Here is a 23,058-nt window from a genome sequence, read left to right as displayed (position 1 = left end):
GGTGGGTGTCAATTTTCTCTGATAATATATCTTTACTTTTCTGTGCCAGACAGTCTGCGAAACTTACAAAATCACATACCTATATATCAGTTAAAAGTAAAAATAAAAGTCTTTGGAACACCCATGTGGAAAAAGAAGTTATGTAATAAGGAGGGATGTCTTTTTGGCATATGGTCGGTAAGTAAACCTGGCATATCATCTATCAAGCAAGGTTTTGGCATAGTTGGCACCTATGCCAAAACCTAGCTTGTTTTTTTAACCTAATTATCACAAAATCTTCATGATATTATAATGAATAAGTTCTGCCTATAAAAGAAGCCAATAAGGATTATTCTTATAATGAGAACGTAGACCATGACCTACGTACTACGTATTAGACGTATTACGCAGGTCATGTTATAGATGCTATAGTAAATAACTTTAAATAGCGTGTCTTGCTATTTTATTGATATTTATTGCCACGTGATCTATATAACAGAAAAGAAAAAGAAAAATCTAGATTTCAAATCAGGAAAATAGTTGCGAAATATAACACGAAAGGTTTCGTTATTTCCACATATAGTTAGTATGAAACGAACTTAATTATATTTGATCTCCGTGGGGTGGCGGGGAGGTCTCATCTCAATCGCAAATCGGCCATCTTGCGCCCCCGGGATCGACCCCCTCCCCCCTCGTCCATTATACTTTTTAAGCTCCAATCTCGTTCATTTAAACGGTTGGCTTTAGATGGCAATCGCATTTTTCCACTGCAGGTCACGTCTCGACCCGTCTCCCGGTACCGAGGCTTAAATCAACAAAAGAAAATAATAAGATTCGTTCAAATTAAAAGTGTAATGTCGCGAAAGTGCGCGGGCGGTCGGTAATCCCGGAGCGTTCTTCATTAGGCGGGCTTTCGGAGACCGCTGAGCATCTCCAAGAATTTTTCTTTATTCATAACGAGGATTAAGAGAAATGCAAATGAAGCGAGGCGTCGGGTTCACTTAGCTGTGTCAACAGTGTCGCCCGTCGACGAGTGCTTTATATATTTTTGTTATTTACTATTCAAATGTTTTGCAATTAAGTGCAAGTACTATGTTTAATTATAGTAATAAGATTTATTGTTAGGAATAACCTAGATGTATGTATAACTGCTTATTTAGACCTTTAATTCTGGAAATAAAAGCTCTCCTATCTACTAGCAATAAGACACAATAAAGAAGATACATTGAAATAAAAATTATCATGAAAGTAAAACAACATTACCTACAACTTAAACAAATTACCTAGGATCAAATTACAAACACGTGTTTTAAATTAGACTTATATTAGAATAAACTACTTATATTGAAATAATTAATACAAGGTGAGTTGGATATTCCAAGTAAATGACAAGGCATGAATGTAATTTGTATTATGTTTATTATGGAAAGCATTTGTATCGAACTACCGGTCCGTTTATTTGTTCATCCTGTCTTAACGTTTATATTCCTCGGTACTCCTTGTAGCTGGTCTCGAAGAAGTAGTGATGGGAAATATAAATATCGATAACTTATAACTAAAAAAAGAAACATTTATTTACTATTACTATCCTAGGAATTTATTTCTGTTTAAATGTATATCTGGACGTCATCATAACAATTTAAAACTTTTTAGTGAATATCAATGTGTGCATTTAATACCTATTTAATCAATTTTCAGAAAACAACTCGTCGATGACTTCTTGCCTCTACTACGTGACTATCTACTACTAGATCTATCTACAAGGGGTGACTCTACGAAATATTTATTAATATTGGCAGTGGATATATGAATATTGAATATACATATACTAGAAAAGTGCCTTTATATTTTATCAATTCATAATTATCTTGGATACATATTCAATTTTCTATTTTCTTCGTTATATACAACATAGGTACTAGCTTTCCGAGCGCGGTTTCGCCCGCGTAGTCAAAAGAAATAAGCAGCCTACGCCCTACATCATTCTATAGCCGCCTATCTTTAGATACCAAAATTATGTCATAAACTCGCTTTAATACAACATAACAAATGATTTACAAGTAAGTAAAGAATGAAACGTTATTAATTGATTTAGTTAATTCCATCATGACATCATAATAATATATCAAAATCTAATTCAAACATCGATAAACTTAGAACATCCCTACGCAACTCAGCCGAGTGTATTTTTATTCGGAATTTATATCTAGCAACGAATCCCACATTATTGTCTCGGAGCATTTATTTTGTGATGGGCATTAAAACCAAAACCCCTTTTTCTCGAAGGCGATTTCATTTTAGCTGGGTTTAGAAAATTTAAGGCCAGTCTTATAAAGCTTTGATTTCGCGGCGCTCTAAAGAGCCGGGAATAATTAATTTATTCTGCTATTATTCTGATTCTCCTCCAGATAATAATGGAAAGATATTTCGTATTTGTTTTATCGCTTTTAGATGGAGTACAGTTTTATATTTTACTGGTAGGAATAAAGTGGGTTTAGTTATATTGATGCTATGTATACTTATTATGTAAATTGTGATTATAATTTACGTACTCTTACCACCGTGTGCCATCGCGTGTAAAGGTGTTACATGGATATTTGAAGATAAATAGGTAAAAGTATGTAAGTACATAGCTAAGCTGTTCTTTTATGAGTTCCAAATTCTATCTGTAGATATCTATACTAATATTATAAAGCTGAAGAGTTTGTTTGTTTGTTTGTTTGAACGCGCTAATCTCGGGAACTACTGGTCCGATTTGAAAAAATTCTTTCGGTGTTAGATAGCCCATTTATCGAGGAAGGTTATAGGCTATATAATATCATCACGCTACGACCAACAGGGGTGGAGCCACGGGGGTGAAACCGCGCGGAGCAGCTAGTATATCATATAGGAGAACAGTTAAATATAAATAATAATGAATTTTTTCTTTAAAATATTGCATAGAATAATAGTAGCTTAAGGTTTTAGCGAGCTGATAGAGCCTCATACAAACATTTCCCCTTTTCACCCCGGGTAATAAAACTGAAGACATGAATAATATTCAAGCTTTCCCATTCATTGATAATTTTTCTATATCTGTAGCAATATTGTTTCCAAATTCAGCACTTTTCCTTCATACGGATTTTCACTATCAACGTCAACACGATATTTATAATTATTGTGTTTATGTTTTGTTCGTATTATTTGTATACGTAGTATATTATTATTAGTCTGTGGTATTATTAGACTAGAGTAGATAATTTTTGAAACAAAAAAAAATCGCAGTCGGATGAAACCCATTAGAAAAGGAGGGGAATATGATGAAAATTAAAGGAAAAATAAATTACGGTCAATCCGAGTTCGGGAAAAGGGAGGGGGGAGCTTTTAAGAGAAAAAAATGGTTTCTCTTGATTTCCGACAAAACTACAAGTCCTACGGAAAAAAGTTCAATACAAAAGTTGTAGATTTTTTTATTACCTACAACTTTGCCATTGAACTTTTTTCCGTAGGACTTGTAGTTTTGTCGGAAATCGAGAGAAACCATTTTTTTCTCTTAAAAGCTCCCCCCTCCCACTTCCCGAACTCGGATTGACCGTAATTTATTTTTCCTTTAATTTTCATCATATTCCCCTCCTTTTCTAATGGGTTTCATCCGACTGCGATTTTTTTGCACTTTTTATTATTTTTAAAGGGATCTACCCCAGTGTATATGTTATTTATATATTTTAAGAATTCTTAGATAATCCATAAGTAGTTATCAAGTACATTAATTTTTCTATAATTATTCCAAAATGTTTGTACAAATTGATAATCTTAAATAACAATCAACTTTATTGTTTTCCTCAGACGAAAGCAAAAAAAAAGTTTATTTATTATTATATTTAATATGATAAAAGCATATATTTCGACAAGCACATAATATAAGAGCTTAAGTTAATGAGCCTGTATAAAGGTAAATAAACAGAGACTGCTCACATCGAATAATTTATTTACATTGACTAATGAAATTGATATATTTTTGCGTTTGCCGCCACTCGTAGGAATCAAAGCGAACGAACCGAGCTGCTGTGTTTGCACACTCGTTCATATCCAGCCATGAAATCGCCTAAATATCCCAAGGGTCAGATGTAGTGGAGATGGATCTTTTTATAACGTCTTTTTTACAACAAACGGATTTTTAATGATTTTGAATGAAACGGGGTTTAAACAATTATATCATTAACATTTTAACTGATTTGAAGTTTTATTTCATTAATTTATTTATATTTATTTATACATATACTTAATTACCTACTTACGTGTTAGGTACACTTGCTAAAGTTGTTTCTTGATTATCGAATCTAACCCCACTAATATTCTATTCATTACTTTTAGTATGAGAATGCGCTACGAAAACTTCTTTCCTTTTTAAATTCTTCTGGTAAAAAACAATCCCGATAAGGGCCGACTTTTCAACGCTTGGCTAAAACTTACCCGTCTTAATAAAGTATTAGACCGTACACGATTGTATAAAAATGTCACCTGAAAACTGTTAAATACGGGCAATCAGAATACATTTTTGAAATGATTGTATAATACATTATTTGACGAATAATACCTATTTAACCAAGGACTGAAAAATCAGCCCTAAATGCATTTTATAAGTATAACTTCCATAATAATATTTCCTAAGCTACGACTTTAATATATTATTATTGTTTCACACCATATCTTTGTTTAAATGCAGTAATTTTAGATTGTCAAAATTAAAAAATAAAGCTATATCCATATTATACAGCACTAGTATCCACAGCTTAATTTGATTAGCGACCACAAGCCGCAAAGTGCTCACTCGATGAGCAGACAGCAAACTTTACCAGAACTACTGATATCGCTGTTTTAATCTTAATTAGCCGTTTTAATTACATTTGAATATTGTTGTTTCGTTTGTTTTAAATACAATTTTATAGAATTAACGTTCAACAAGATGAAATAGGATTTACTGATGGATTAACTAACACATGATTAACCTACCTATATTTCGACAAAATACTTATAGGTAATTCATGTACCTACTTAATTTGGTACCAATTAGTGATATCTAATAACACAGACCAAAAAAGAGTAATAATCATTGATCTAAGCACAGATCAGAGACTACGTCTGAGTGAATGACTAATCTATACTAATATTATAAAGCTGAAGAGTTTGTTTGTTTGTTTGTTTGAACGCGCTAATCTCGGGAACTACTGGTCCGATTTGAAAAATTCTTTCGGTGTTAGATAGCTCATTTATCGAGGAAGGCTATAGGCTATATACCATCACGCTACGACCAACAGGAGAGGAGCCACGGGGGTGAAACCGCGCGGAGCGGCTAGTTGACTATAAATATTATGTACCTATGTTTTAATTAAAATAATTTTATAATTATTGTCATATTTTTATCTCCGATTCTTCATGATTAGGTACCTACCTATTTGATTTTTTTTTCCTATGCCATGCTTTATGTTTTCTTTGTGCGGTTTTCCAAGAACATCCACTAATTGTTTGTGTCTAGTAAGTTTACATAACATATTATAAAGCAATAAATTTCTATTCATTTAAAAATTCGAAATACTTTGTAAAAAATTTAAATTAAATGATTCAAACATGTTAATTGTTTAGTCTTTGTTTGGTCAAAATTTTTATGACTCGTTTATGTAGCGACATCTGTAGGTGAATAGAATATATTGTAATTGTTTAAAGCGCCATCTTTTGATTACAACTTTAACTAAATAATGTCAGGTTATGTTGTTCATAACAATTTTAGCCTTAGATTATACACCTAATAATCTAAGATTTTAGCACACTAGATAGAGCTGTAAAGTAGTTTCATGAGCAAAATATAAAAAAAAGAATTCCTTATTTAATCCATCAAGAGATGGCGCCATCGGTCAGAAATTTCAATAAAAACCAATGACAATAATGTATTATAATTTATAAGTTACTTATATATTTTAAAGGCATACCTAATTAATAATTATACATTTCAGTTTATTTGAATTTAAAAATGAATATAGTGCAGTTTGAGTTATTTTTAAATGTAATATTGTGATTTGTGACTATAATAAAATATAATACCTAATGTATTTGTCACCATAAAATTGTAAAAACCGATTTATTATAAATTACTATAATCTAACCCGCGAGATTGTAATCTGCCGACAAACTGTGATCCGTAACATTTACTAATTTAGCGCATTTTTGGTTAGCATATTATAATAATGCGAATTCATCGCAGTTAGATAGGTATGTTTTAATACCGTAATTTACTTTTCCCATACGTCGCGGTCGGTCAGGACAGAGTCCCTTATTCGTGTCCTTTTAAATTATTCGAACTAAATTTACCCAACTTTTCACTACATAATATAGGTATTTTGGTTTGTGCAACTTTTCGTATCGAATACCCATTTCACAATTTAACGGTTTTACGTTGATAGATTACTTACCTATAATTTACCGAAAAATAATGCATTCAATAATTTTTCTTTTTAAAAACTAATTTTTTTTTTATGCTATAGGATTTAGCAAACGAGCAGACGCGTCGTATGGTGTTAAGCGATACACGCCGCCCATAAGCATCCACTCCACTGGGAAGTGGATGTGTTGCTATCCTCAAAGGGATTTGGAAGGAGTTAGGTAGAAGGGGCGAGGATGGGAGGGAATGAGGATAGGGAAGGAGAGGATGGGTTGGGGATGGGAAGGGATGTGGAAAATCTAATTGTTTTGTTTCATAAAAACCAAACCCGTAAAATTGTACAGTAATATTTTAATGGTACTGTTCTACCTTCAGTTGGTTATTAAAAAATAAAGGTCATTAATCTTACGAGAATGTTAATCCGTACATAAGACATGTAGGTAGAGATTGTCTAATCTAAAATTATAAACAGACGTTCGAACTGGTGCGACCGGACCACCGTACTCGTGCGGTGCGATCGACTCGCCACACGACCGCACCGCACCTAGGGTTGCCAGTATTTGATTTAAGGGTTAACAGCATCAAAAATACGAGTTCTAGTTATTTTTTACGGGAGATAATTAAAACAGCAATGTTAAATAGAGAAAATTTATTTTTGGCATTTATATTTGCTGTTGGAAGAAACAGCTTTTAATAGCTCTTCATTTTCTAAAGCGAATGTATAAAAATCTTTGCACGATAATTTAAAATTACATTTAATTAATTTGCAGCTTCGCCTTTACAGTTTCAATATTCAATCGGTTTCGGCTATCCGTCCAGGCATTGCCGCACAAAGAAAATATTCTTTGTTTAAAAATTATGATTAAATTTACGATTTTTAAAAAAACATTTAAAATATTGGAATTTTCGCGGCCGACTGAGCTAAATAAATTCGTATAAAAAAATAGATACACTAGTGACTAGATAATTTATTACGTTGCTAATATATGAAGTGATTAAAGGCGCAAATTATCCCTTTTTGAAATTTTCGATATTGTCGATAGAGGCGAAAGTATTGTAATTTTTACTGATTTTCGTTTTTATTTTTTTATATTATATGCAGGCGTTAGTAGAAGCTCTGTTTAGTACCAAAAGAAACCTTGAACTGAGTTCTACATGTGACAAAAATACCACATTCTAGCCACGAAGTTATTACGAGATATAGATTTTCAAAGAATGTCAGGGTTGTCCCTAGTAAACAAAATTATATATATCATCTATCTATTACCAAGTTTTTGTTTATGTTTTAGTCGTTAGTTATAGTCGATATTTCAATATATTATTATATGTAGGTACATAATCTTTATATGTAATAAATTAACTGAACAAAAAAATTATCTTAGATTTATAAGACAAATTAATCTTATTAGACAAATTAAGACAAATTAATTATCAAATTAATCTCCTTTTTTTGTGAATATTTCGAGCATTGATCATAGTAATCTCATTAAAAGTCAAACCGAATTCCTTGAAAATCTATTTCTCGTAATAAATTCGTGGTTAGAATGTTGTATTTTTTTCACATGTAGACCTCAGTTCAAGGCTTCTTTTGGTACAAGTACAAGTACAAGTTACAACCATTGAAAAGAAGAAAACGAAGAGAAAAGAATGGGCAAAATTATATTTAAAAGACAGGGATTCATTCAGACATATGCAGTCATATCATAAATCTTTGTAGAGTTCTAAAATTTATATTATTAATCTTTTTTTCAGTATTAGCCACGTCATCCGACGCCATCGCCATTGATAACGATCGACCGACGTCCGTTTTGTTTGGCGGTAGAACTATGACCATAGAGGAATAATGTATAGCTGAGATAGAGTGGCTACTCTGTGGTAATAAGTGTATGTATGGAACGTGCTGCCATCTGCAACTTTGTAGGATAACTAAAGGAGTGTATATATATATATAGCTATGCAGTATGCATATCGATATATATAGCACCAGATATGGAGCGAAAGTATATTTACAAAAATATTACTAACACCACGAAAAGCGTCGTTTTCCTGACAATTTTCTTTTTGTGGAGTTAGTAATATTTTTGTAAACATACTCTCACTCCATAAGTTGCCTTGTAAGTTGAGTAAATAATAAATTTGCCAAAGTAATGAGGGCAACCAGGGGTGAGAATAAAAACAATTTCTTTAGCGATATTCACGTTTATTGAATTGAGATTTATATACTATATAATTGCACTGCACTGAAATAACTAAAGCTTTTGTTTTTAGCAGATTTAACTCAGTGTTCCGCGGCACACCGATGTGCCGTGCGTGGTCATTAATAATTGGCTTGCCGCGGGAAAAGCTTCTCATTAAATGGAATAGAATGCATTTATTTCCAGGTGGGAAGAAATGATAGAAGACTTTTCCATGATCACTTTTAATTTTATAATAAGCAATAATTATTTGATAAAAAATTGAATTGAATTTACGGTGCACCTCTAAAATATCCTGATTTCATAGGTGCACCATGCATGGAAAAAGTTTGTGGAACACTGAACTAGGACACAACATGGCTTTATTTTCTATGGGTTTTATAATTATTATAATATAATTGAGCTGATTTCTTTATTTTATCCTCCCCATCATAAGCTAATTTGCCGTCTAATATTCTGTTAAGAGATCTGCACCAACTGAATATAATTAAGTTGATGGATGTATCCACAAAAGTTTCTTTAAATTTTTCTTTGTGGTTCATACAATCAATAAAATTAAAATCTATAAATAATTCGATAAAGGCTTTAATTCTTTCTTTTATATTTTTTTTGTAGCATTCACTATTCAGAAATGCAACTGTTGTTTCCTGTATTTCTTGGAAACACGCTATTAAGCAATCAGATGGGTAGCATAGCCATTGTTTATTTTTGTTGTATTCTTTTTGTCTTATATATCTATACTTGGCATCTTCCGGATTGCCCAATAGCGTGTTTTTACATGTTTTGCAACCTTTTACAATTTTTTGCAAACATTTTGACAGGGCCCACCCACATACATAAATTCTTTGATCAGCCCCTGTGTCTAACACAGTTCTGATGCCTTCAATCACTTCTAGGGGCTGATCAATTACAATATTTTGGGATTGTGATGGTGCTGAAATATTTTCTTTATAATTTATTAAAAAAGATATCGACTGTAAGCAATCATTTTGGTCTTCTTCGCAATTAGCGTTGACTGAATGATTGCTGCTGAAATTGTTCAGCAAGAGTGTTTTGTATGCACCCTCAAATCCCATACAATTAGGTGCCACATTACGGGCACCTAAACTTCTGATACTTCCGAAAAAGTTTTCGAGTGGGTCCTGGTTAAAGTGTCGCGTCAACATTGCATCAAAGGAATACTTTCGAAACAACAGTTGCCAGAGTGTCTTAAAACCTTCGATTGTCTTAATCAAGTTAGTAACAGTTGGTACAGACTTTTCTATTAGTTGGGAATTCTTTTTTAATACAAATTTAACTGTTTTCAGAACTTGCACAGCATCTAGCCATAGCTTGTGATGAGGAGAATTTATTTTCACAGCAGCCCTGTAAATTTTTCCATTGGGCACTGAAAAACTAGATGCATTCAATGAATCAAATAATTTATCTATTAATAATACAAATGGAATCAAATTGGCACATTCTTCAGCAACACTTTGTCTGGCAACTAGATTGTCTGTTGCAACAGCCATGCTGTAGCTCAGTACTTGAGTGGCATTTTTTACTTTCATTTTCCTTATTTTATCTGGGTCTAAGTGTTCATTCGTTAATTTGGGCAAAAGACGCAACTCACCGTGCGACCTGTCCGCTTCAAATACTCGCTGGAAATATTCCCACTTAATGCTTTTTTGTTTATCTTCATGAATGTATTTTAGTTCTTTATTTATCAAATTGTTCCTTACCCCTTTAATTAAGTGGGGTGCATCATATAAAGGTATAATAACTTTATTATTAATGTATAGAACATCATTTCGCCATTCCTTTTTTTCTTGGCAAAATATTTTTTTCGAGTCCAATAATAAACTGTTAATAGCACTAACATTTGGGGAACTTTGGTCGCACACGGTTGCAATAATTTCTAAACCTGTTGCTTGCACTTTTGTTATAACACTTTTCAAAATTTGTTTAAGCTTATCGCTTTTTAAAGTTTGCGTAAAGTAGTATGCAACAGGTTGTTTAAAATTTTTCTTTACCCCTTTAATCATGAACACTAAGACGTGATTGGCAAATTTGTCCGTCTTTTCGCCATCGCCGTAATTTTCAAATCCTACAAGATCGTCTGTGTAAACATTGTAATGAATTTGTGGTGATATCGACATTTCGTCGAATATCAATGTACACAGACGATCTTGAGGTAACATTTTTGTTACAGTATTTTTTAATTCTTGAAAAATTGTAAAATTTATGCCTGGCGACAATTTTACCTTAGACAGCATTGCTTTTATTACTTTTTTCGAAGGTAATATAAAATGCTTACATAATAATTTGTAAGCCTTAGGGCTTTTTTTAAAAATGGACAAGGACAAAATCTTTTCCTCCTGAGTAAACCTGTGTCCCTTTTTCTTTTTTCTGCCTTCAACAAACTGCATTCGGCTAAATAATTTGGCCGATTCTGTCATATTTTTAGTCAATTTCTCAAAGTCCTTTTGAGTTGCCAGCTTTTTCTGCTGCTGAAGACGTGACTTCCACATCTTCACTTTTTGACGCAGTCTCCTAATATCATTCGTCTTCTTTCGCTCCTTTCTTGCGTGCGTGGCTTCTGCTTTCTTTAAAAGATATCTGAATGTTTGTTCTGAAATAAAAAAAAAATAAGTATGAAAACTCAATCTTATAATAAGTAATGATTCTTTGTAAAGTAACTACTAAAAGTAATGAGTCAGAGAAAGAAGTATCTTTACTAATATTTACTAATATTATAGTTATACAAATATACATGTATCATAGAAATGGGATGAGTAAGTCTTTCATTGAAGAAGTTACTGTTTGAAAGGGATATTGTTTGTAAGTCATAATCGAATGAATGGGTTATCCTACCCAGTCCCTGCTTTATAATATGTTCCGTAAAGGATGAGTCAAATTGATTTCAAGACACATAATATTTATACACTACCTGCATTCATTTTCCTTTTTGTAGACCGAGCAGGGTAGTTTTCATTTACTGTTAAACAAGTGCTTGCAGAAGACCCAGAAGGTATTGCAACAGTTTCTGAAGAAGAAGGACCTGGCAGGGCTTGGTTTGTGATGTCCATCAGAGTCCTACTTTGTAAATGTTCTCTTCGGGATCCACAGTAACTATGGTCAGTCTCTACAATACTTGCTATTGACTGCCGTATACCTGTAATGTAAAATTACAACAGTATTATTATGTAACAATAAAGCCAACTAGACCACTGAATATTCTAAAGTTCTATACTGGTGCAAAACAGGGGCACATTCTTTTGATGGGGCCCTATCAATAAAGATCGTCACAAATATTTCTGAGCTAGCGACTTCTTAGACCTGGCCCTCTTGGGTCGGAGGCCTGTGGCATTTTGCCAGCCCTGCCACCCTATAATTATGTCATTGATCATAGCAGACTTAAAGAACCAAAAAATAGTTCAAAAATATATCGAAAGAAATGAAAACAAGTTTTACTTACAATGCAATTTAATTGTCGGCACGGCTGACCAAATAAGATGACGTCCAGATATTTTAGTTGAAGGATCTAAATGTTGATCACAAATTCTTCTATTCTTGAATATCCGCATAGGATCATTTTCCTTGAGATAGTCACCAGCAGCTGATACCCAAGCAGCAAATAAGTCAGACCGCTTATTGGGATTTGGGAACTGGTGAAGTGGAACACCTCGCTCATCTGAAAACATTACATGTTCAATGTTCATGCCTCATCTTATTTTTATTATAACTTTGTTTAGTTGATAATAACTATATAAAATTCTTTTATGTATATATTTGGTATATGTTTATGTGTTACAGTGCTGAAGTATGTTAATTGAAAGATCATATATTAATGGTAGTGCCATATTTGACATAGGTTTTGCTTGCAGATTTGGTTATGATGTTGCTTTTTGCAATGTCCAGTCATTTTATGCATTTGGGAATTTAAATCTTAGCCATGGTACACATGAATGAATGTATTATATGGGGTGTTGAATTCAATCTACAATATGTTTAAGTACCACAAAAACGTGGTAAAGAGCAAGTGCTCATGAAGCTTTGCTCGAAAGTAGTATTTTTACGCCAATTTGATATACCTAATAGCAATATTGAGTGATGGACTAATTTCCTGCCACCCTAACAGTTGGGTATGTTGTTCTCACAACTAGCAGTGGTATCATGCATCATTAAGAAGCCAGAAGGAAACATTTCAGAGGAAAAATCCGGTTTACACAATAGTCGAAATGATTACGCTGCTTTGTAAATATTTTATTGTTATTTATAAGGTCCCAAGATACAGGCTCCGCCTAGTTTGGGACCTATCAGACAACAACAACTGTGCAAGCATGGCAATCCCAATTTGTAAACAATTTGTAAACATATGAACGAATTTCTTAATCTGCGGTTCTATGATGCCAACAGGCAACAGCAGTTTATTACAGGCTAAATAACAAAACAAAAAATCTAAGTCTATTGCAGTTCCTTACTAATTTGGGTAACAAGGAAAATGAAGGTTTAATATTTACTTAATAACGCATTTTTATCGTTATTGTGTGACGGTGTGATGCTACGCAATTATATAGTGCTAGGTTACACTCATTGTACGGAAAACCAGCCAGAGTATAGTGATTTCGACGCTTTTAGCAAGTATACAATTACACATGAGGTTTACACTGTATAAGCAATTAGTATTTATATTATAACTTACCTAAAGCGGCACACCGAAAAACGCAATATCTCCTCCGTTGAAAACTCATGATCACAACGTTCACAACAGTTAACAACAATAAAACAAATAACAAAATAACAAAACAAAACTTAACCAAAACAAAAACTTAAAAGATAACGATATATTTAACAAAAACAAATGAGATAACCTCGAAATCGCATCAACGTCCGTCCGAACCGAAAGCCAGGAGAGTTGACAACTATGGTTGACAATGACAGTCGCGCATCATTACAAGATGGCGGCTTTTTTTTAATTTTAGTTATACCACTCACCGCCCGCGTCGCTGTCGTCTATGCGTTTACATGACAGTTCCGAGTGTGCCCCCCCTGACTATGACTAAAGCTGTAATAAGTATATAGTCTATGACTAATGCGCTGTCCGGTGCGATCGCCCGTCCACACGCGCGAATTTGGTACGGTCCGCACCAAGTTCGGATGAAAAAACCATCGAACCAACCGTACCGTCAATAATAATAATTATGTCCGGCGGACCACTGTACACACGATCGAATATGGTCCGGAGCGCACCAAGGTCACGGTGCGGTCCGTACCAAATTCGAACGTCTGTTTATAACTTAAAAATGAACGCCCCTCCACTAAACTTAATTGTTTCAATGTGTGAGGACAAATAATTATTGAACCACTTTATATGTGTGCGCGCGTCGATTCTACTGCAAACTTTGACACTCGCGCACTGATTTGTCAACTAATCGGGCGATCAGTTCAGGTGCCTAGCATTGTATGGCGGGGAGAGCGCGCTATGTACGGAATGACACGTCCGTTCTGTCGTGCATCGCGTCATTTATGCACTAGTTGGCCAACTGGTCCTGTCGATCGGGCATGGACGGGACTGGAGGACTGAACGACCAATGAGGCAGACCAATTTGTGTGTATTGCGTCTATACACGTACTTTGAATGTGAGCGTAAACACAGTGGAGGGGCGTTCATTTTTAGATTAGACAATCTCTACCTACTTACAAATATCTTTCTTTTTTTTTATTTCTTACTAGCGGTCCGCCCCGGCTTCGCCCGTGGTACATGTTTACGTTTTCTCTACATAAGAACCATCCTCGTACTTCAAGGAATATAATAAGTTATGCGCTACCAACACATTTTGCGATTCATTTTTATATATAAGATTATAAAACGTAAACACGCGGCTTTTAATATAAATTATTACGGGCAACCTTAGTATGTACTCTTATTTATTTTCATATAATTTGTAAACGAATTGGAACTGATAAGCTCAACTCGTTAAATTCAGCCGTTTTGGAATTTATATGTCACACATTCTCACCAAGTTTTCCTAGGCAACAACAACGAGAAGGACACGAGTTAAATATATAATTTATATAATACATATATTATACATATATTATGTACCTACCTACCTACGAATAACGATACCTGCGATAAGAATAGAATATAGATGAAAGTGATGAAACCGAAATCCATGAATTATGATGAATTCATTAATGAAAATTTATTTATTGTAACTAATATTAAGAAGGTGGACTACAGGAAAACATGCATACTTAGTAGGTATATGTTATAGTAATGTACCTACAAATTTCTTGAAAATATTATACCGCTTTTTGGACCTTCATAGAGATCGGCATTATTTACCAACACGATAATATAAAAACGGATATAAAATCCCCCGGTTTGAAAATTATTATGAATCGAGAATTAAAAAAATTAAAATCAATATGGTGAAAGAGACAATATTATGAAGTCCAGCGGAATCTATTTATAAAGTTCGCGACCCCTAGAGGGGCGTGCGTTCATAACAATTATGACGATCAACTCTGAATGTGTTAACAGATAACATCTGATGCAGAATCTAGTTGCAATTATGAGCGTGGTGACGTAACGTGGGTGTGTCACTTTCTTGCGAACTTGTATGCAATGAAAACAAGATATCGAATCGCTGTTTTATTTACCTAAGTCTAAATATTTTCTGTGTAATTTCCGCAAATAGCCGCGAGGATAAAATAATATCATTAATTTGTTGAGTCGCAAATGGTTCATAAATCGTAATACACATCACGCCTGCGGTAATGCGTCATTGGGTACCTACCTAATATATTTTTATCATTAGGTATAATTATTATTAGAAATCTCAGCACGTGCGATGATTTTGTTAATTCCTATTATTTTCTCTTTTAGTGCGATGTAATAATATTTTAATGCTCTGTAGAGAAAATCATAATTACGAAAAAAAAAAACTAAAATCGTAAGTCTATTGCATAATAATATAGGAAATATTTTTCCACGTTTAGGTGCGCATTGATGGAATAATAATGATGGATTCAATATTAATTTATACATAGGTGTAAATAGGAGTAATCGGTCAATACTTTGAATACAATACACATTCAATATATTCATAAGGCCTTTCACCTTATTTACTCGATGAAAGGTAATTTTATTTACATGGAGATAGGGTATGTTACTATGTATTTTTTTTATACACATCTATGACTTAAATGTACATAATAAACACATACCTAAGTAGATATATATATATACAAATAATAAAGAGTTGTGTCTGTTCTGTGGTACAGCTATCTGTATCCTTTATTTTATTTTAGGATTATGAAATAACTCAATAATAGTCTTAAATTATGAAACATCGAACTAATCAATACCTAGGTACCATCATAAATCATAATAGATTATCATCACCCTACAAATGCCGAAAAGTCAAAATTTCTATTGAAAATTATGTTTAAATTTACCGCCGTTGCAGTTGAATCAGTTGTCCAATGAAAAAAATTCATAAAGTCTGCTTAACCAATCAACGGACGATACGATGTGGTGTGATTTGAGGCGTAGACAGAGATTTGAGGGCACGCGCTTCGCGGCTGATATTATTTTGCTTCGTAGCTTAACTTTTGTTTTAACTAATTTTTTCACTATTATAATTAAATTATATGCATAAACTTTAAAAATAAACATCGTCTTCATTCATCAATAAGCTTGAGATAACGACTGTTTCGAGATGCCACAACATAGCACGATAAATGCTTTTCGTACCCCGCATCGTATGATCGTGGCGTCATATAAAAGCCCAAGAACGCTCCCCACTTCTAGCCAAACGTCAAATCATACTCTAGTGTGCGGTCGTTTGTGTCTGGTGAAATCAGTCTTTTTCGCGACGTTTCGTAAGCTAGAGTTACTAGCGTTAGAGAAGTGAATAAAAATAAGGGCGTGTGTGTTCAGTGATATATTTAAACAAACATAAATAATACAAGATGTCTTTCAACACCGACATTTCGACTAAATTGGAGAACAGCAGGTACGGACGCATTTTTAATCGACCCCGTCCCTTTTAGTTAGACCTCCGCGTGATGCATAGATTAGCATAGCAGTGTTTTATTGATTAAGTAGAACATTAATAAACGCATTGTATAGAAAATAATAATATTGATGCACTCCGGAACTTCAATGTATGTTGAAATATCAAATTCCTTTCACATTGACATAATAAGCATCAGTTTTCAATGTACTGACGCAATGCTTCTGACTGTTAATTTTTGTCACGCTAATCATAGAGGCTTCAATAAATAACTTTCATCTTCAGATTAGTACAAAGAGGTTAGGGATTACGAATCGTGTCACATCTGGGCGTGCGCCCTGAGATGACTCAGGGTACCTAATTCTTCCTTTTAAATCTCTTATACTAACTACGGTTTATTAAACATTTTAACTGAACTACTTACCAAATATTTTATTGAAGTCTACATCTGATAGCTGTAAAATTATTTAATTTTAATTAAATGCTTGTTCAATGAACAATAACGAAGAATTAAGCACGATTTAACTGGCTATCAAAATAGCATGGTGATTTTACATCTCAGTCATACACCTTGAATTCAAATGAGTTTGTTTTTATTTATATTTTTCTCATCTTTCATGTGATTAACAATTTGAATGTGTAAAAAAAGTCATATTATAAGGTCAAGATTAACATGACCTATTTGAAAGCAAGGTGACACTTTCGTCAAGAGCTGCAAGGCTGTAATTCATATATGTAAACATTTCATGTGATGATAAAATTTAATACATTCATTTTATATAAGAATTTTTGCAGAATACTATATTGTCTTATTTTATTAATGTAAGTAATATTACCTACTATAACTATAATACTTACAGTTATCATAGTAGGTTGTAGACACATAAACACGAAGGCATTCTTACATTATACATATTATAAAATTTGTAGTTTGGCTATTGCAATAACACTGCATGATAACATTCTATTACTCTATCTACTATATAAATTTGTTAAAGAATAATTCCTCATCCTGAATATAGTTAGTGGACATTGAGTAGTATAATTATGAGTTTTGTAAATAAGTTTACATGAAAAAAACAATCATCAACCCGTCAGAAGTCAATTTTCGTCAACTAGGGCAAGGACATTATTCAATTGTCTTGAAGTATTTAGTGGACATTTTAATGAATTGTGATTTTAAAATACTAAATAAGTATCAATATATTGTATGCTACAAAACATAACATATTGAGATAAATGAAAGTGCAACAGAGTTATCGCTTTAATAGCGACATACTAATAAATGTTAAAATGTCCCAATAAAATAAAAGTAATTGAACAGAAACCTATTATTTAATTATAAAATGGTATTCATAAATACAAATACTTAACAAATTTAAATGTAAAATGTTTTGTATAAAACCAATCACCATTTTGCTATTTCATGGCATAAATGTTATCGCACATGAATTGATGAAACTTTTTTTTATCTATAAAAGTTATCAATTTCAAAATAAATTTCAATCTATAAATCTAACATAGAAAACAGAAATCTAAATACATAGTGTATGTAAATTGTTTCAATTATTCTCAAGGAAATAAAAGTATAGACAACATTAAGATGTAATATTTCTATACTAATATACCTACTAGGAATGGAAAATATTGTGTAACAGCATTTGTTCTTGTGTATATTGCATTGCATAAGTTAGCATGGGTTAAGTACAGCTTAGGAGCAGTATTTTTACATTATGGTTATTGGACTATATAAAAATGGATCTAAGGGTGTTTTTTCTAATAAAACACTTGTTTAAAGCAGTTCAAACTCAAACTCAAACATTTATTTATTCAATTAGACTTCTTCGAGAAGCACTTTTGAAACGTCAATACATATTTTTAACATTTACCACCGATTCGGAAAGCAGTAACTATTTATGGAGAAGAACCGGCAAGAATCTCCATAGTTGCTCTTTTAAATCATTTCAGTATTACAATTTAATTTTACTAAATATGTAACTGTATATTATCTGTATATTATCATAATAAAAGTTAAATAATGTTATGACTAAACCATAGAAAAATCAAAGATTACATAGCGCTAAAGTTTTAAGAAGATAGTCTTATATCTCAAAAGTGAAAGAATTTCTTACTTATTATATTGAGATGAGTAATTACCCCTTTCCTGATAATAGTATTATCTTTATATGCTCTTATGCAATAAATTGAATAATAAAACTTATTGCACCTAGTGATAATTTTAAGATAAAAATGTAGTTTTGATAACAAACAATTTTATACCTGAGTGGAATATTCTACAGTCATTAAAGGACATTGCCAGTGTTCGGACCAAGTGCTGCCCAGGAATGAATGTAATTGCAATGGGATCCTAGCATTAATATACATAAAGAAAAAATATTAAAAAAAATATCCCCCCCTGGAAAACATATAAAAAAATCACGAATGTGTACCATATGTCGATGGCCCGTGGAGGTGGTAAACGGCAGATTGAAACGGGATTTCAAGTTATTTCGCCAGGAATACTGCAACATATCCTTGCCTCACTTTTTTTCCGATCTTAAAATCGCCGCTGAGCTCACTAATGCATTTCATGTGGATTTATTAGATAATCCTCATTGCCGTGATTTCATCAATATAGTTAGAGAGGGGATGGACTCTAATAATGATTTGGCTGATTACGTCTATTCCAAAAGGCTAAACCGAAACAGAGTCGCTTTTGATAACATTAATGTTGTTCAGAACAATGTATTTCCAGTTCTCACCGCTGAGGAATTGACTTTATTCGCAGTTGGTACATACCAAATAAAACTCGCTCCGAGTTACTATAGCGAGCATATACGAAATGTAGAAACATTTGTTATCCAACAATATAACGGAGATTTAAGCGATCTATCAACATTTAATATGCCGTCTGAAAATGTCCACCTCTTCAGATTTAACTTAAGAAGTAGACATACATCGTCTAAAGTCTACCATTCCTATATATTAGTCGATTCCAGCAATACCGGACTGGCAGCCATAAGGAACTATTGTTGCACATGTTTTACGGGTCGGAGGACTATCGGCTGTTGTGCGCACACCATGTGCTTAGTATGGTTTTTAGGGTGGGCTAGGCACTAGGACGTGATAAGGTGCCCTGCTTTATTCTTAGATAGAATTATTATCGATGACGACGACGATGATGATTAGTATAATTATTGTATTCTGTACCAATATGCAGTATTTTATATTTTGTATCGTATTCTGTACCTGTTACACATAAAAAATGTGTATTTATTACATGTTTTTCTTAAAATCATTTTTTTTTTAAATAAATAATTCAAAACAAAACATTTTTTTTCTCTTGACTCCTGGGATAGATTTTGATGCGCTTTGGTTTACATGTTAGTATTGGCCTGAGGAACAAAATGTACCATGTCTTCATTCTGGGCAGCACTTGGTCCACCTCCCATACAAAAACTGTCAATGTCCTTTATTTTTATTTTTCTAAAGTACCTTTAAATCATGTTAGTGTAACAAGAGAGCAAAATTCTAAAAGTCTATTTCCATTGTTACAGGAACACCTTGCGAAAAATCGCCAGACATGATGACACCGAGTTCTCCAAAGAAAGCATCCTCAACGACATGGAGAAGTTCGTCAAAATGGTTAATACCATGGACGAGACCGTGCTCGTGCCGAGCAGGCTGATGAACTTGCAACAAGAGGGTGACGATGACCCGTTCAGCCTATTCGCTATGCTGAACGACTTGAAGACTGAGCTTCTGTGGGCCGGAGCCGAAGTGGAGCACGTAGAGCGGGGCAGGAGAGTGTCCGACATGAGCGACACAGAGAGTGACGCGTCCAGTGCGGCCGGAGACTCCGGGATCGACGGCGAGGACGAGAGGGAGTCGGCGGCCCGCGCTGCGGCGAACTGCAGGCGCCATCTCCGCGGCCTGCGCCGCTGCCTGCGCCACCTCACCGCCGCCGCCGCGCATCTCACGAGATCGTATCAAGAAGAAGTCGGGGCCCCCGTTTAAACTTTAAAATATACCTACCTGTGATCAAACCTGCCCTGCACATGTTGTACATATAGGCTAACCGACCCGCGCTGTAAATATAGGTTATAGGGTCGGACGTGTGTGGAAATCTCAGTAAGTTATGTGGTTATTTAATAAACTTAAATGTCAATAAGTTTTTTGTTTTATTTGGATAATCTAAACGTAGCTTACTTCATCTAGACCAAATCTAGACTATTGAGTAATGCTGACATTTTATACCTAAGTATGACTAAGATCTATTAAGTAAACTTGAATTTGAATTAGAGCTACACATTCTACAGTTACACGGTTTTGTGAAATAACATGAAGTTATTTACAAACTAGATCATACAAGTTCAATTGACAATATGAATTTCTTATTTCACAATCACTTAAAGAAAACCATTTAGGTTTGTGTGTAGAACTATTAATTCAATAATATGTACATATTTGATATCTGTTGGATAAATCAAAAAGACAGATAAATGACATACCACATAATTACATAAATATGATTGCCACAAGACAAAGTGTTCACTAATCTTTACGAAGCCATATCGCTGATGTACTCGAAGGTGTTGATAAAACATCACCATGCACTGTTATCTAAACTGTGCTCATAGTTACATAAGTAACTCTCAATGTTAAAACATTTCGTAAAGCGAACGTTTCATAACAAATTACCTACTCCGATTTGAAGTCGAAGAAATATGAATGAAAGCTAATGAACACACCATTCATCATTTCCTACAAAAGTAATAAAAGTGACACTGAATTAAACCAGGATCTATTAAATTTCATGGCTAATATAGTAGTTATTACGTGATAAAAATTCTGCCTTGAAATTTATATGTTCGTGGCTCGAGCAGTAAAAATATCGTGACGTATCAATTAATATGACACTGCGACACACCTTTGATTATATTATTTTACTAGATCTTGTTTTTCCGTTTGATAAAATTCAAATATTAATAAGTTTCTAACGGGATATATCACTGGGCAATGTGAGATATGTATGGGTAGGTCATAATTGCATCTACAAATAAGTACAAATAATAATAATAATTACCTAACAATCTTACTAATGAAAAAATACATAGGGTGGAGTCTCCTATTATCGGCCTGCTCCTAATATCGGCCTTTTCGAGAAAACGGAATATAACTATAAATATCGATCTTAAATCATAAAAGTTTTTATGCAAAAAGTGACTCTATATACATAAGCAAAACCTCCCAAATTTCGGTGTGGGTACCTCAACTCTTGAAAATTCAGTAAGCCATAGAGCACGTGCAGGTAAAAACGTGCGTAGTTTGGCGGCATTGCGTAGTCAAATCGCTGAGTCGACGCTTTACGTGGATAAGTATTTAAATGGAATTAAACAAACATATAGTATTGAATTTTATGTGTTCTCAAAGAAAAACAGACAAATTATCCATAAAAAAGTGTGTTTTTACATTTATTTGTCTTTTTAATGAAATAATTGCGGGGCCGAGATTGGGGATCTGTATTTGCTGATAAATCTCAATATCGGCCGGGTGGTCGATATTGGGGTAATGCACGAAAACTTCAAATAACATGTTTAGCTATTTTATATGTTAGCAGTGATATTAATAAGGTTAGAAATGAAACAACAGCTCCGTTTGATCACTGGATCCTAAAGTCGGCCGCCTAAAAACGATTTTTATTAGCTACGGCCGATATAAAGCGAATTGATGCGTAATAACGGCCACCTTAGTAAAACCTTTTCTACTACCGTTGGACTTTACAATAAACAGGGAGGTGATGTATTTTAATTTTTGTTAACTAATTGCTATGCCAAAATCATGCCAGCACAATCTAAACTAGCAAAAGATCAACTAAAAGTAAAACGTTGGCTTTTGCAAACGTTTTCCTTTTTGTTGACCTTTTTGTTTGTCCTTTTTGTTGACCATAGTAAAATTATAGAGACAGTTAATGTCGTCAAAAATCAAAATATGAGCATCAGAGAAGCATCTCGACAATACGACATCCTGAGGACCACTTTACAAGATAGACTTCATGGAAGAATAGACACAGAATGCACAGTTGGTAGAGATACCGTCTTAAACCGAAATGAAGAAGAAATTGTTCAATGGTTGATACGGATCTACGGTTTACCTATCTACGGTTTTCCTGGATCACGTGGCAACGTGATAAATAGCGTTATAAATATTATAAAAGAAGATAAAAGACCCAATCCGTTTAAAAATGGAAAAAACAGGGAAAAAGTGGTATTCCTTGTTTTTAAAATGAAAGAAGCTGGCCAGGGCTGTAGTTACAGAAGAAAGTGGTTTAATGACTTACAAGAACATAATATAAAATCAATCGGAAACGGAAGACATATTACAAGACCCACGGAGAATATTAATGGGGATGAGACGAGCTTTAGTATATTTCCGAAGATAGGGAAAGTAATAGGGCCTAAGA

The 23,058-nt window shown here is 33.6% G+C and overlaps 1 protein-coding gene across 1 annotated transcript; it reads left to right on the top strand.

Annotated features, from left to right (window-relative positions):
• Positions 1 to 16,374: 16,374 nt before the first annotated feature.
• On the top strand, positions 16,375 to 20,766 carry LOC149487601 (mid1-interacting protein 1A). Its single transcript, XM_089696184.1, has 2 exons — positions 16,375 to 16,595; positions 20,153 to 20,766. The coding sequence occupies exons 1-2, from the start codon at positions 16,552 to 16,554 to the stop codon at positions 20,610 to 20,612; spliced, it is 504 nt and encodes a 167-aa protein (XP_089552310.1). The 5' UTR covers positions 16,375 to 16,551; the 3' UTR covers positions 20,613 to 20,766.
• The last annotated feature ends 2,292 nt before the right edge of the window (positions 20,767 to 23,058 follow it).

Source organism: Colias philodice, chromosome 6, assembly GCF_061535455.1.
Source record: "Colias philodice isolate Cphi_HAF_F1 chromosome 6, ilColPhil1 Martin Lab GWU primary, whole genome shotgun sequence".
Lineage (NCBI taxonomy): Eukaryota > Metazoa > Arthropoda > Insecta > Lepidoptera > Pieridae > Colias > Colias philodice.
The sequence above is the reverse complement of the archived record's forward strand: the minus strand, read 5'-3'. Positions and strand labels throughout refer to the sequence as shown.

Bases quoted from the DNA above. Each gene is read 5' to 3' on its own strand.
- LOC149487601 (XM_089696184.1), top strand. From the start codon at position 16,552: ATGTCTTTCAACACCGACATTTCGACTAAATTGGAGAACAGCAG. The intron at 16,596-20,152 runs GTACGGACGCAT...CCATTGTTACAG, and splicing joins ACTAAATTGGAGAACAGCAG to GAACACCTTGCGAAAAATCG.